The 15,318-nt window shown below is 37.4% G+C and overlaps 3 protein-coding genes across 4 annotated transcripts in view; 2 read left to right on the top strand and 1 right to left on the bottom strand.

Moving 5' to 3' along the window:
- LOC112710990 (naringenin 8-dimethylallyltransferase 2, chloroplastic) overlaps window positions 1-15,318 on the top strand; it is a gene marked incomplete in the record, with an annotated part of 176,568 nt that overhangs the window by 145,481 nt on the left and 15,769 nt on the right.
- Window positions 6,211-6,903, bottom strand: LOC112710966 (uncharacterized). Its single transcript, XM_025763477.1, has one exon. It carries the CDS (start codon window positions 6,901-6,903, stop codon window positions 6,211-6,213), a length of 693 nt encoding a protein of 230 aa, XP_025619262.1.
- LOC112790186 (uncharacterized) lies at window positions 11,773-14,619 on the top strand. 2 transcript variants are annotated; one of them, XM_025832462.3, is made up of 4 exons: window positions 11,773-12,651; window positions 12,815-13,887; window positions 13,977-14,006; window positions 14,412-14,619. In XM_025832462.3, exons 1-3 carry the CDS (start codon window positions 12,373-12,375, stop codon window positions 14,002-14,004), a joined length of 1,380 nt encoding a protein of 459 aa, XP_025688247.1. In that variant the 5' UTR covers window positions 11,773-12,372; the 3' UTR covers window positions 14,005-14,006; window positions 14,412-14,619. The 2 variants fall into 2 exon arrangements, with proteins under 2 accessions (XP_025688247.1, XP_025688254.1); XM_025832469.3 differs by lacking the exon at window positions 13,977-14,006 and having other exon boundaries at window positions 11,774-12,651.

Raw genomic sequence — 15,318 nt, 5'->3', positions numbered from 1 at the left:
GTCCACCAAAATCAAATAAATTAATAGAAATATAAGTGTTTTTTTCCAAATTAATAGATACTGAGAAACAAATATTATTATTCTGCAACAGACATAAAGCTTTAAAGAGTAATAAGCTAAGTTTCAAGAAGCCAATTTGCAAGAAAATCAAAATTTTTTCTCAAGAAAATTCACTTGAGCAAAGTCATAACATATTAACATTCAAAAGCAGAAGAATTATTTTAGAAGATCATACTACCTGTCTGATTTTCTCATTCCAATGGCAGCAATGAAAGCGTGTATGGTTTTTCCACATCTACGGAAGTTACCACTGTCCCAATGTGTTTCCTTTGCATGCTTCACCACCTCATTGACCTCTTTAAACAGTTCCAACTTGGTTGATCTACATTACAATGGAAAATCATCACATTTAATGTTCTTTCATAAACAAATAAACAATAATATAACACAGATTTGAAAATCATTTCTTTTTCATTCTCTTGCTAAAATGTCATATACTTTTATATTTGGTATTAGCTAAAAAGGTTATCATTTAAACCTTGTTTTTTTTTAAATGAAATTTTATTCACACAATCATGAAGCTGAATGAAAGTATTTGGAAATAAGACTGGAGGATGAACCTTTGTCACCAAAGAATGGAGACTTGTTAGCAGAAACTGCCAAGAGAAGATCCTGGGAAGTTTTCAAACCTGTACATAGGCACCATGACCTTCAAGAAGGCCTTGTGTGACTTAGGGTCAAGTGTAACCTCATGCCTCTCTCTGTAATGGAGAAGCTAAGGATCTTGAGGTACAAGCTGCAAAATCTCACTAGAGATGGCAGACAACTCAAGAAAACAAGCCTATGGACTTGTAGAAGATGTTTGGTAAAAGTTGAGACCATTACATCCCTACTGATTTCATAGTAGAGACTGGGAAGTGCATGGATGAATCCATCATCCTTGCAACCCTTCTAGCACAAAGGCTGTGATGATGTGATAGAGGAGATTGATCATTCAAGTGAATGAAGAATCCTTGGTGTTAGCTAAGGATATCCTCTGTCATCATGGAAGTGAAGCTTCCTCAAAACGGAGCCAACGAGCCCCACAGTCAAACTAAGTTTGGTGTTGGAGACAACACTCAAGTTGGTGTTGAACCCCATTCAACTCTAAGTTTGTGTTGGGAGGTCCAAATTGCTCTGACATTTCTGGCTCATGAGAGTCTTGTCAACAATGACATTAAAAAATGCTTGTTGGGAGCAACCCAATGTTATATTTTAACTATTTCTTTTGTTATTTTATATTTTTGTAGGTTGATGATCATGAGAAGCCACAAAATCAATGAAAAAAGCAAAAACAGAATGAAAAACAGAAAGAAAAACAGCACACCCTGGAGGAAGAACTGCTGGCGTTTAAACGCCAGTCAGGCTAGCAGATGGGCGTTTAAGCCCAGTCTGGCACCATTCTGGGCGTTTAACGCCAGAAGGGCACCAGACTGGCGTTAACGCAGAAAAGGGCAAGAACTGGCGTTAACGCAGAAATGGCACAGCCGGTGTTAACACCAGAAATGGCTAAAAACGCAATTTGCTTGCCATTGGTGCAGGGATGACTTTTCCTTGACACCTCAGGATCTGTGGACCCCACAGGATCCCCATCACCTCACACTCTTCTCCAAAACCCTTCCCTATCATCCCATCTTTCCTTCACCTCACATCCATCCTTCATAAAACCCACTACTCACCATTCAAATCAAACCACTTCCCACCCAACCCACCCATACATGACCGAACCATGAGCCCCCACTCCTATATAAACCCATCTTCACTCCTTCATTTTCACACACTAAACACCACTTCTTCCCTTTTTGGCCGAACCACAAAGCCATTCCTTCTTATTTCTTCTTCTACTCTCTTCTTCTTCTTTTGCTCGGGACAGCAACAATTTAAGTTTGGTGTGGTAAGCATGCTTTTTTTTTTCCATAACCATTTATGGCATCCAAGACGGAGAAACTCTAGAAGAGGAAAGGGAAGGCAAAACTTCACTCGAGTCATGGAGATGGAAGATTCATCTCAAGGGTGCATAGACATTCTATGAAGTTGTGGCCTGAAGAAGTATCCGAGGTCCTTTTCACTCAAAAGAGTGAATATCGAGATCCGACATGAGATCCGAAGAAGAGGTTGGGAAGTTCTTACAACCCATTCAACAAGTCGGAATCTTAATGGTCAGAGTTATGCCATGCATGGATCACCAAGAATCATGATCAAAGTGTGAACCCGGATCCAAAGAATTGGCTTACTATGGTTCGGGGGAAATACTTGGATTTTAGTCCGGAAAGTGTAAGGTTGGATTCAATTTGCCCATGATGCAAGGAGATGAACATCCTTACACTAGAAGGGTCAACTTTGATCAAAGGTTGGACCAAGTCCTCACAGTCATATGTGAAGAGGGCGCCAATGGAAGAGAGATTCAGAGGGAAGCCGGTTCAATTGAGAAGGCATGACCTCAAGCCCGTGGCTAGGGGATGGTTGGAGTTCATCCAACGCTCAATCATTCCCACTAGCAACCGGTCCGAAGTTACTATAGACGGGCTATCATGATTCATAGCATCATGATTGGAGAAGAAATAGAAGTTCATGAGGTTATAGCTCAAGAGCTCTATAAGTTGGAGTTGACATAGAGGGAGATATCCCTATTGATGAGGACAAGCCCATCACTAAGAAGAGGATGGAGCACACAAGAGACCCCACTCATCATGAGATCCCTGAGATTCCTCAAGGGATACACTTTTCTCCACAAAACTATTGGGAGCAACTAAACACCTCCCTAGGAGAATTGAGTTCCAACATGGGACAACTAAGGGTGGAGCATCAAGAACACTCCATCATCCTCCATGAAATTAGAGAAGATCAAAGAATCATGAGAGAGGAGCAACAAAGACAAGGAAGAGACATTGAGGAGCTCAAACACTCCATAGGATCTTCAAGAAGAAGAACAAGCCGCCATCATAAGGTGGACCCGTTCTTTAATTTCCTTGTTCTTTATTTTTCTATTTTTCGAATTTTAGTGCTTATGTTTATCTATGTTTGTGTCTTGTGATCATTAGTGTCTTAGTGTCTATGCCTAAAAGCTATGAATGTCCTATGAATCCATCACTTTCTTGAAAAAATTGTTCTTAATTGAAAAAGAAAAGAATTGCATGAATTTTGAATTTTATAACAGTTTAATTATTTTGATGTGGTGGCAATATTTTTGTCTTCTAAATGTATGCTTAAACAGTGCATATGTCTTTTGAATTTGTGGTTCATGAATGTTGGCTCTTGAAAGAATGATGAAAAGGAGACATGTTACTGAGGATCTGAAAAATCATAAAAATGATTCTTGAAGCAAGAAAAAGCAATGAAAAAAAAATTCGAAAAAAATAGAGAAAAGAAAGAAATAAAGTTGTGATCCAAGGCAAAAAGAGTGTGCTTAAGAACCCTGGACACCTCTAGTTGGGGACTCTAGCAAAGCTGAGTCACAATCTGAAAAGGTTCACCCAATTATGTGTCTGTGGCATGTATGTATCCGGTGGTAATACTGGAAGATAGAGTGCTTTGGGCCACAGCCAAGACTCAATAAGTAGCTATGTTCAAGAATCATCATACTTAACTAGGAGAATCAATAACACTATCTGGATTCTGAGTTCCTAAAGAAGCCAATCATTCTGAATTTCAAAGGATAGAGTGAGATGCCAAAACTATTCAGAGGCAAAAAGCTAAAAGCCCCGCTCATCCAATTAATACTGATCTTCATAGATGTTTTTGGAATTCATTGCATATTCTCTTCTTTTTTATCTTGTTTGATTTTCAGTTGCTTGAGGACAAGCAACAATTTAAGTTTGGTGTTGTGATGAGCGGAAAATTTGTACGCTTTTTGGCATTGTTTTGAGTATGTTTTTAGTATGATCTAGTTAGTTTTTAGTATATTTTTATTAGTTTTTAGTTAAAATTCACTTTTCCGGACTTTACTATGAGTTTGTGTGTTTTTCTGTGATTTCAGGTATTTTCTGGCTGAAATTGAGGGACCTGAGCAAAAATCTGATTCAGAGACCAAAAAGGACTGCAGATGCTGTTGGATTCTGACCTCCCTACACTCGAAGTGAATTTTCTGGAGCTATAGAAGCCCAATTGGCGCGCTCTCAACGGTGTTGGAAAGTAGACATCCTGGGATTTCCAGCAATATATGATAGTCCATACTTTGCCCAAGATTTGATGGCCCAAACCGGCGTTCAAAGTCACCCTCAGGAATTCCAGCGTTAAACGCCGGAACTGGCACAAGAATGGGAGTTAAACGCCCAAACTGGCACCAAAGCTGGCGTTTAACTCCAAGAGGAGTCTCTACACGAAAATGCTTCATTGCTCAGCCCAAGCACACACCAAGTGGGCCCGGAAGTGGATTTTTATGTCATTTACTCATCTCTGTAAACCCTAGGCTACTAGTTTTCTATAAGTAGGACCTTTTACTATTGTAATTCATCTTGGTTCTTCTGGTTCCCTCTCTGGGGCCGAAGCCAATGATCACACTATCACTTATGTATTTTCAACGGTGGAGTTTCTACACACCATAGATTAAGGTGTGGAGCTCTGCTGTACCTCGAGTATTAATGCAATTACTATTGTTCTTCTATTCAATTCCGCTTGTTCTTGTTCTAAGATACCACTTGTTCTTCAACTTGATGAATGTGATGATCCGTGACACTCATCATCATTCTCACCTATGAACGTGTGACTGACAACCACCTCCGTTCTACCTTCGATTGGGTGGATATCTCTTGGATTCCTGATACACGATGCATGGTTGATCGCCTAACAACCGAGTGCTCGCCTGACAAACGAGCCAGCTATTCCGTGAGATCAGAGTCTTCGTGGTATAGGCTAGAACTGATGGCGGCATTCAAGAGAATCCAGAAGGTCTAACCTTGTCTGTGGTATTCTGAGTAGGATTCAATGATTGAATGACTGTGACGTGCTTCAAACTCCTGAGGGCGGGGCGTTAGTGACAGACGCAAAAGAATCACTGGATTCTATTCCGGCCTGATCGAGAACCGACAGATGAATAGCCATGCCGTGACAGGGTGCGTTGAACATTTCCACTGAGAGGATGGGAGGTAGCCACTGACAACGGTGAAACCCTTGCTTAAGCTTGCCATGGAAAGGAGTAAGAAGGATTGGATGAAGACAGTAGGAAAGCAGAGAGACGGAAGGGAAGGCATCTTCATGCGCTTATCTGAAGTTCCTACCAATGAATTACATAAGTATCTCTATCCTTATCTTCATAGTTTTATGCGTTTATCACCATACCCATTTGAGTTTGCCTGACTGAGATTTACAAGGTGACCATAGCTTGCTTCATACCAACAATCTCTGTGGGATCGACCCTTACTCGCGTAAGGTTTATTACTTGGACGACCCAGTACACTTGCTGGTTAGTTGTGCGAAGTTGTGTTTATGCCATGGTATTGAGCACCAAGTTTTTGGGGCCATTACTAGGGATTATTTGAGTTGTGAAAAGAATTGATCACAATTTCGTGCACCACTGTCCACTTATTGCTCTCAGGAATGATATACTCATCCAACCTTAGTTGTTGAACTGGAGCTAATTTACCCTTGCATTTGCTTATTCTGTGCTTGTGCCCTGCCATCTTTCGCATAATGTAACTTCGAAGCTCCTCGCACATAGTTAAAATCGGTTTCTCTCTATACTCCACGATCTTGGCATTCCAAACTTCGCACATGTTATTGGTGATATTGTCACACTTCGGGCCATGGCTAAAGTAAGCCTTCGTCCATGCACCAGGATCAAACTTCCGTAGATACTCCCAAACATCCTTGTTCACCTTCTTCACAAGTTCCATTGAGTCTTTGAATTCTCTCATTGTTATGCTCTTAGCAACCTTCTAAACTAGCCCTTTTGTTGCTTGTCCTTAAAGTGCTTGATGAAGTTTTTCCATATATGTAAGACACAATTCCTATGATGGGCTTGTGGCATTACCTCATGCAATGCCTTAGCCAACCCCTGCAATAACAATTCATAAGAACAATTGAATTAACAAGTAAGCACAGAACACAAACCATATAACAAAAAGGAAACACAAAGAAACTAGTAATGTAACCTTCTGTGGGGTCAGACATGAAGTTCCACCCATTGGCAACCACAGAACCAAGATCATCATGAAGGATTGAAAGAAACCATTTCTAGGAATCAGTGTTCTCAGCTTCAACTACAGCAAATGCTATAACAAAGAAACTATTATTGGCATCCTGCCCTACAGCTGACAACAGATGACCACCAAAGTACCCTTTTAAGAAGCATCCATCCAATCCGATCAGGGGACGACAGCGCACCTTGAAGCCTTTCTTGCAAGCATCCAGTGAAATGTACAACCTATTGAAGAGTGGACGACCCTCCAGTTGAGGAATTACATCAACTATACCAGTGGATCCAGGATTGCTTCTGTGAATTTCATTTAAGTAGTCATGTAGTTTTCCATATTGTTCTCGCTCCTTTCCAATTGCTTGCTCTCTAGCAGCTTTGAAGGCTCTGTATATCATCCTATAGTTTATATGGACATTATAGTCCTGCTTCATGTACTCTAGTGCCTTTTTCGGAGTCATTAGAGGTTGAGTTACCAACCTTTTTACCAACTTACTTGTCACCCAAGCTCTATCAGCCATGTTGCTGCTCAAATTCCTACCACAGTTATGCTCTCCAATGAATGTCTTGATTTGAAAATTTAGACTCTGACTATTATGAGAGCAAAACACCAGCCATGGACAACCCTCTTCAGCACACCTTGCTCTAATCCTCTTTGGCTCATTCTTCAAATACATAAGCTCTTTTCCCTCATATACAAAGTAATCCTTAAGTGCTTGCTTGAACATTGCCATGGTCTCAAAGTGTTGTCCAACCTAAAACTAAACTTCACCATACTCTGCATCCTCATTGAAATCAGGATATCTTGCCTTATGCTCCTCATCTGAGTCAGAAATTGGGGAGTTAAATGCCTCAGACTCATATTCATATGGCTTTTCCAGGTCTGAGTCCAATTCCTCAGCCACTGGATCTGAATTGGGCTTATCCCTTGCCTCATCATTTGGGTCAACATCACCTGACCCATTACCTTGATCTCCACTAGGCCCACTGTTTGGCTCATTGTCTGCTTCTTGTTGGGATAGAACATGTTTTCTTTTTCTTCCAACATACCTCTTTGCCTTCTTCTTCTTAGTCCTAGGAGACATGTCCTTATCACCAAAACTACCAGGTGGCACATTCTTCTTCTTTTTAGGTGTCTGTTGTCTAACACAACTCTTCTTCCTAGCACCCTTTCGTCTAGCATCCATTGCCTTTTTCATTCTCACATTAGGCTGCTTCTTCCTCACACTCTTCCTCTGTACATTTACTTCCTCATTGACGATTGGATTTTTGATGGTTTAGAATTTCACTAATGAAATTTCGTTGTAAAGTATAGTTTCTAAACCAAGCAATAATCCTTTCATACAAAAAATTTGTTTGTCACAAGTACAAACCCCTAAAATTAATAACCGAAGTATTTAAATCTCGGGTCGTTCTCCCTAGGATTTACAATAAAGTGTCTTGTTATTGGTTGTGAGTTATATTTGGGGTTTTTAAGATTTTAGACAAGAAATATAAATGGCAAAGGAAATAACCTAACAACTAATAAAGCTCTTGGCAAGATATGAGAACTAGAAGTCCTATCCTAGTTATCCTCCTCAATTGTGATGGCAAATTGTCCATTGCTCCCACTTAGTTAATCTCTAACCATGGAGGAGAGTCAAGTGGATGAATCAATTTGATTCCTCAAGTCCTAATCAACTCCTAAAGGAAAGACTAGCTTTAGAGATATTCAAATCAATTAGCAACTTCTAATTATCAATCAACAAAAGGATTAGATAACTCAAGAGTCACTAATTACTCAACCAAAGCCAAGAGGAACAAAAGCTACACTAAAATCCTACCAAGCATTTCATCAAACACTTGGAAGGCATGAAAGGAAAGCATAGTAAATTGACAACAAGAATAGAATCTAACTACAATTATTGCAAAGAATTAATCAACAACAATCAAGGAAATCACAATTATCATGAATTACCTCAAATTGCATTATTGAAAAGAAATAAAGGAACAACAATCTATCCAAAACAAAATGAAGAATTACAATTATTAAAACACATAACTAGAAAGAGAGAGAGGAGAAGATTGAGAATTGATAAAGGAAAATTGAATCAAAGCATGAATTAAACCTAGATCTAAGAAGAGAGATTAACCTAAACCTAATCCTAATTCTAGAGAGAAGTGAGAGCTTCTCTCTCTAGAAAACTACTTCTAAAACTAACTATCTATCTAATTATCTCCTAATTAGTCTATGGGTGTGAATGTGTATCAATGTGTGTCAATCCCCTTCAATCCTTGACCCTTATATGCATTTTGGCGCCAAAGTTGGTTGCTGAAACCTTCCAAAATCGCCAGGCACGTGTTGCATTAGTGAGGTCATGTGCCATCATCGGCGCGTGCGCGCACGGTACGCGTGCGCGTCCTTGGCCTGTATCGCAATGTGCGCGCGAGTGCCTTGTGCGCGTACGCGTGCTTGGCCGAGATCAACTCTTTAGCTTTTTATGCTTCTCTCCACTTGCATGCTTCCTTCCTTGCTTCCTTTGATTCATGCTTAGCCTATTCCAATCCTGTAATTACTAGCAAACACATCAAGGCATCTTATGGAATCAAAGAGAAATTAGAATTCATCAAAATAAGGATTAAAAAGCATGTTTTTACACTTAAGCACAAATATGGGAGAGATACAAAACCATGCTAATTCATAGGCTAAATGTGACAAAAGGTTATCAAAAATACTCTAAATTTAATACAAAACAAACCGTCAAATTGGGGTTTGTCACTCATCACTACTACTACTATCAGATTCTAATCCAGTTGGAGGGGATTTTTAGGGTTCGTCTTCAGTTGTTTCATATCCGTCATCGGAAGAAGGTGAATCTACCTCAACAACATCAGGCCCATATACTGGTTGACTAACATCATGCTCAAAGTAAATAACCAGCAAATCCGACTCCACATTCTCCATCTTTTTATCACACATTTCATTGATTTCCTTACCCCCTTTGAGAATATGCAACCCAGACTCTAAATCAAGGGCACTGCCATCATACCAATACATCTGTTTGTAACTTGTATACCCTAAACCCTTGAACATTTCCTCCAAATCCTTGAAATTAACATAATCTATGTCTAACGGAGGAAATGTCTCAACACTTCCGTCTTCATCCCGTTCAAACCAACCCCCATGATGAAAAACAGGGACTATTTCATATGACATCTATTAGAACAACAATGTGCAATAATTAGAAATTAATTAACAACTTCCATCACGCCTCATTTTAACATTTTAGAACATGCATGGGGTGATCACTAATCCAAATCATCATTAACAATAACCAAGTTTAGTAAAAAAAATGGAGCAACACAAGCTAACGAAGCTTCAAGATCAGATAGTGACACTAACCTTAGTAGCGCCGTCAGTTCCTCCGTCTGCAGCACCGTCAACACCTCCCTGTTGGAAGTCTCTGTCAGCCTGCTTGGAGGGAGACGTTTCGGTCTCTTAGGGTTTTTTCGTAATTTTGAGGAGAGAACGAGGGTGATGTATGGTGATTGGGGTGTGCACAAGGGGGAGAATGGGATTTCACCCCAAACGAGCAAAATGATGCCAAGCAAAACGACGTCGCTTTGCTGAGTCTGCAGGGGCTTATTTGTCCACATGCCTATAGAGCAATTCACGTTTGATGATCCAATGCCACGTCACAGGCTGCACGTTACACCTCAGTATTTTCCGTCGACTTTGAACGGAGAAACCAACTCAAGGGCTAATTGGTATCACGGAGTAAATGGATAAGAGCCGATTTAATAATTTATAAACGTTAGGGGGCATGTAGTCAATTTTCAAAATGGACAGAGGCCGGAGAGGCTATTTACTCTATAGAAATGCTGTGTCAAATGGATATAGTTTCATGTATCGACGAGCGAGAGACAAAAATTGAGAAGCGTGAAAAAGAAGTACAGAGGCGACAATGATGTTAGTACTATTGATGCACATGGTGTGAAAATAAAAATAGTTTAGTGTTGTAGATTAATTTTAATTATGGATCCCATAATAAAAAATAATAGCGGATCATTATTACATGTGCTTTATTATTTTTGCTGGTAGGTCGTTCCACATGGTCTTCTATTCGATTTTTTCTTAATCTGATTCCAATATTATGAAATTTATTTGTTCTCTTATAGTTTTAGCAAGACTGCACACTAAAGAAATACAAAATTAAATAAATAGCTCCTCTATTTTTATATACAAATTCACTTAAATATACCACATTATATATACATACATAAAACTAAAATACAATTATACTTATATTTAATTAAAACACAAATTTCTGGCAAAATTACTACTACTTCTACATCAAAATATCATCAATTATATTTATATTTAATTAATTATTATTTTCATATTTGCATTCAACTTTATGTTTAATATCAAATTGTAATTTACTATAACATTTTTCTTAACTTCATTTATAACTATGTTTAAATTAAAATAATCAAAATTATTCTATTTAGATACTATCACAATATTACTAAATGTGACATTTCATACTTACTCCATTCTTTTTTTTTATTCATTGTAACTTTTAATAATCTTTCTTTTCATTTTGCTTTCGTTCACTCTTATTTTCATCCACATCTCTAATCAAACAACTCTTCTTTTCATATTACTTCTTTTTTTTTGGTATTATCATATTACTTCTTTTTATTATATTTTTCTACCAAAATTATCTAACACAGTTTATCTATATGATCCTAACAGCATTGTTAACTTTTTGTTTTCGTTGTTCAAGTCTTATATTTTTTTTTTCATTTAAATTTTTTACTTCAAATGTGTACTTTTTTTTTTAGTTTTACTTTTTTTTTTTAAACTCTCTTTCTTCAACTCAAACCACAAAATAAATTTTTCTTCGCTTATATGAGCCTAATCCACTTACCAATACTATATACATGGACTTTATTAAAAAACTCAACCCAACCTTATGTTAATAATTATTATATTTTTAATTATTATTAATTTAGTTAACCTCCAATAGAAAATTATGACACTCTATCACATGCTACTTGCTGAACTGTCTATACACATTCTGTATATCACTCTAATGGAGCAAAAATTATTTAAAGTTAATATGCCTTTATATATATCCAAAGCTGATTATATAAATATTATAAAAAAATTATTTATTTTGTAATATATAAATGGTTGAGAATAAATCTTAATATTCTTAAGAATAAATTAAAAATATGTTTTATCATTATACATATTCTTGGAATAAGTTCTTAATTTTTAAAATAATATTTGCTAATTACTATAGTGTTTAAAAATTATTATTTAATTATTAAAAAATTAAATAATTAATTTTAAATTTAAAAATATGAAAATTAAAAATATTAAAATTATTTAAAAATTATTATAAAAAATAAATTAAATACTAAATAAAAGATATAGAATTGATTTTTTAAAAAATTCTTAATATTAATAAAAAAAGAATTTTTTGATAATTAATATAATAATTAAATGATCATTTAAAAATTTAGGATAATTTTGTCAACGAAAATCTATTATTTATGACTATAAAATTAGTTTTTTCTTAATAAATTTATCAATATTTTAAATATTTTTTAATAAAAATGGTAGTTTAATCTAAAAATGTTATAATGAAGAGGAGGGGTGGGGAAACCCTCTGGTGTCATACTTATTCTTTTTTCTCACTCCACCGCCTCGAACACACACCGACTCTCTTCAGCAACGCGAAAAAACAGAGGAGGGGTGGTGGAAACCCTCTGAAGCAGAAAAGAAATATGGCAATACTTTCGTTGTCGTCGTCGTTAGAAGCAGATATTTCTGTACCCTTGCTCTTGTCCACCGTGACCGTGGTCTCGGCCACTGCCACAACCTTGTTATTAATCTGCAAGCCTCGCCTCATGCGCCTCATGCGCCTCTACTCCCACAAAAAGAACCTCATAAGACTCCATCATGAAAACCTAAAAGCAATCCAACTGCCAAGATTCTATTTGTTTCCCAAATCGGAACCTCAAAAGCCCTAGCTTCGTGCCTCTGCGATTTGTTCGAGTCGTTCAGCGTCGTTACGGAGCTCGTAGATGCCAGGGATTACGTGCCCGAAGCCCTACCCAAGGAGAACCTTGTCGTCCTCGTTGCTTCAACTTCGGAAGTTTGGAATCTCGGACAAGATTTCATCTCCACTGACAACCGTTCTGTCGGAGCAATGATGTTCGCCGGTCGGATCGTCAATTACGCGAAGGGCTATAAGTTTGGATCGTTAGTTGTGAATGCTTACGGTTTCAGTGCGTTTGTCGCCGGCAAAGGGGCTTCTGGAGATGACACGAATTTGATGGCTAAGGCTGCCAATCATATTAGGGATTTGGGGGACACTGCTGAATTGAACGGGGATTTTGACAGCTGGTGGGGAAGTGTTGTTGGGGTTTTGCAAGGTGCTGTTTCGGGAGGTGCTGCTGATGCCATGTGCGGGGAATATGATCCTGAGGTCGGTTTCTGCATCCTCTTATCCTTATAAACTTAACTGGATAAGTATGACGTTTCAATTTATCATCAACACACTGCAAAGCTTTCTATTTAATAGTTAATTGCTGTAAACTTATGGTGATTTGATTCTGTCGTAGATAATATGATTGTTTCCCTAATTCCAGGATGTTGGTTCTTCTGATCCAAAGCTATCCATGACGCAGCGCTTATACCTGTTTGTGGAAAATATAAATCTTAAAAGAGATCATGTTGGGCCAGCCATCACGCGAAGGATGTTAACTATAACTGAGGCCAACTTTATTAAGAATGGCACTGTTGATCTTGAAGATGGAGGTCATGTAACTGCCAAATGGCCTCTTAGAGATGGTCTATTGGTCGATTATCCATTACCATATATGCAAGGAGTTTGTTCTGTCGGTCACAGCTTCTTCTTTGCTGGTGGTAATGACCTGAATATTATTGACCCAGAATTGTGTTTGAATTGGGATGATCAACACCCCTCAAGGATGTGGTGCCTCAAGTATGAGGGTTCTAATTGGAGTTGGAAGTTTTGTGGAAGCATGTTCTGCTGCCGATATAGACCCTTAGTAGTCCCCTATGATGGCAAATTGTACATCTTTGGGGGTACTGGAACTGCAAATTGCTGGGTTGATATTTACAGCCTAAAATCAGGTCTATGGGAAACAAGGGAAGTGCCCGAAAGTGCTCTCTTGTCATATTGCAGGAACCCTGACTCTTACTTTCTGTGGGAGGACAGCACCAAGCCTCACAAGAAGACCCACATTGTATTGTATTCTTGTGGTGATGAAGGGCTCATGTCATATGACGTCAAGGCTAACAATTGGGAATACCTTGATTGGAATTTTCCGCCAGTTCCTGAATATTGTCCAAGGAAACTTGTTCGTTTGGGATGCAGTCATTATCTTCTGATTGTTGACTTCGCTCCAATGTGGCATATTTATGATTTATCTAAGATGAAAGTTGTGGAAACGGTGGAGGTGGATGGTTTGGACAAGACCGCAGAAGTAATGTATATTTTTTGTTGCCACAACACTAGCGATGAAAGTTTGATTGATATGTTCATGGAACCTGGAAATGTTTTCGAGGGAGAGCCATCTACTAACACTGGTTCTGGGGTTGTTTCTTATGCCAGAGTCAAGCTCCAACTCAAAACTTTTTCTGCCAAGATTGAATCCAAGGGTAATTTTAACCTTGGTGATTATGTAAATCTTTATATGTGAGTATGCCCATCTTTCTCTCTTTAAACTTCTTGACCGTGTTCATTGAGCTTTGATATTTACTTCTTTATCTCTGGACACTGGACAGGTTTGCTGTTGGAGATGAAGACCAATAATTGTAAGAAATTCTTTGTTTAAGACGTTGAAATTAAAGAAGAATATTTGCACAGTATCCTAAAATTGAAAACTCCCAAATCCTGAAAGAAAAATTACACCTTGTATGGCCATTATTTTTTAATATTTTAACTAATGAATATACTCACCATAAAATTGTCAGAATCTAGCAACAAATAAATGTATATTCAACAAAATTAATGCTATCCAATTTTATTGAAAATGTGCTTAAATTTAATGATAGGTCTGCTCATCTTCGCTTATTGGTTTTACTGATCTGTATATTTTTGCACTTGGTTCCAATATTCCATTATGTTTGAGGGTGCTTCTTGTTGGTGGCACTCATGCCTATGAAGAAGGAAGGAATGCAAATTAATTTGTTAATTGCTATTGTACTCTTGATTTTCAGGTTTCAATCTTGACCTCCAAACTATCAATGATGATGGGGAGTTAGAAAGCGACCAAGATTAATTGTGTTAAATTTGTTTAGTGACTAGACATTGGTTTTTATTTCTTTCTTTTTTATCTTGTTTGACATTGTATGTTTCTTGTGTTTTTAGTTTATGTTCAGACGTGATCATAGTTGTATAAATTTTAAAAATTAATCTTGTTTGTTAGATTCGAATAGTTATCGGGGTGGGGTTTTATACTTCTTAAAGAAGGGCGGGTCAAGTGGGGGAAAAACATGGATATTTATAGGGGTGGGGATCCCTTTCCGTCATCTATTCCTGATTAGGAAAATGCCTCTTGTTCTCGTCCCATCTCTGTAGATATTAAATTTTTAAAAATATAAAAATCACAATTATGATAAAATTCTATACAATTTAACTCAATCGTATCAAATCAAACTTAATTTGAACACATTCAACTTTAAATCTAATTTAATATTATTCAATTAAATCTTTTAACATACAGATTAAAATAAAGGAAATGGAAAAGTTTTCAATAAAATAACGAGTTAATAATTAAAATCGTTTTGGAAATCGTTTTGGAAAGATATCTCAATTTCTATATTCGTCTTCGAAAGATAAAGTTAATAAAAATCGTTTCTGAAAAATAACAAACATAATTACATGTTGGGTGATATATTTCGTTAACTGTTTGCATGACATACTATCAAAATGACGCCATTTAGAACGGATTCAAAACGTTGCAAAGCATTACTCCCTCTGTTAACAACTATTTCTCTCTATTTCGCTCCAAAACATATGGTCTCCCTCAAGTTATGCCCTAAGCCTTTGACCCAACATTTAAACCATGCCATCAACCTTCGTCAGTATTGGAAGACAATTAAAACAGAAGAGGTATCGGTACTG

This window comes from Arachis hypogaea, chromosome 1, assembly GCF_003086295.3.
Source record: "Arachis hypogaea cultivar Tifrunner chromosome 1, arahy.Tifrunner.gnm2.J5K5, whole genome shotgun sequence".
Taxonomy (NCBI): domain Eukaryota; kingdom Viridiplantae; phylum Streptophyta; class Magnoliopsida; order Fabales; family Fabaceae; genus Arachis; species Arachis hypogaea.
The sequence above is the reverse complement of the archived record's forward strand: the minus strand, read 5'-3'. Positions and strand labels throughout refer to the sequence as shown.

What these genes read in the sequence shown, in the direction of transcription:
- LOC112710966 (XM_025763477.1), bottom strand. Translation starts at nt 6,903, where the DNA reads ATGGCAATGTTCAAGCAAGCACTTAAGGATTACTTTGTATATGAGGGA.
- LOC112790186 (XM_025832462.3), top strand. Translation starts at nt 12,373, where the DNA reads ATGATGTTCGCCGGTCGGATCGTCAATTACGCGAAGGGCTATAAGTTT. An exon ending in GCGGGGAATATGATCCTGAG is followed by an intron (nt 12,652 to 12,814) that starts GTCGGTTTCTGC and finishes CCCTAATTCCAG; the next exon opens with GATGTTGGTTCTTCTGATCC. An exon ending in GATTATGTAAATCTTTATAT is followed by an intron (nt 13,888 to 13,976) that starts GTGAGTATGCCC and finishes GACACTGGACAG; the next exon opens with GTTTGCTGTTGGAGATGAAG.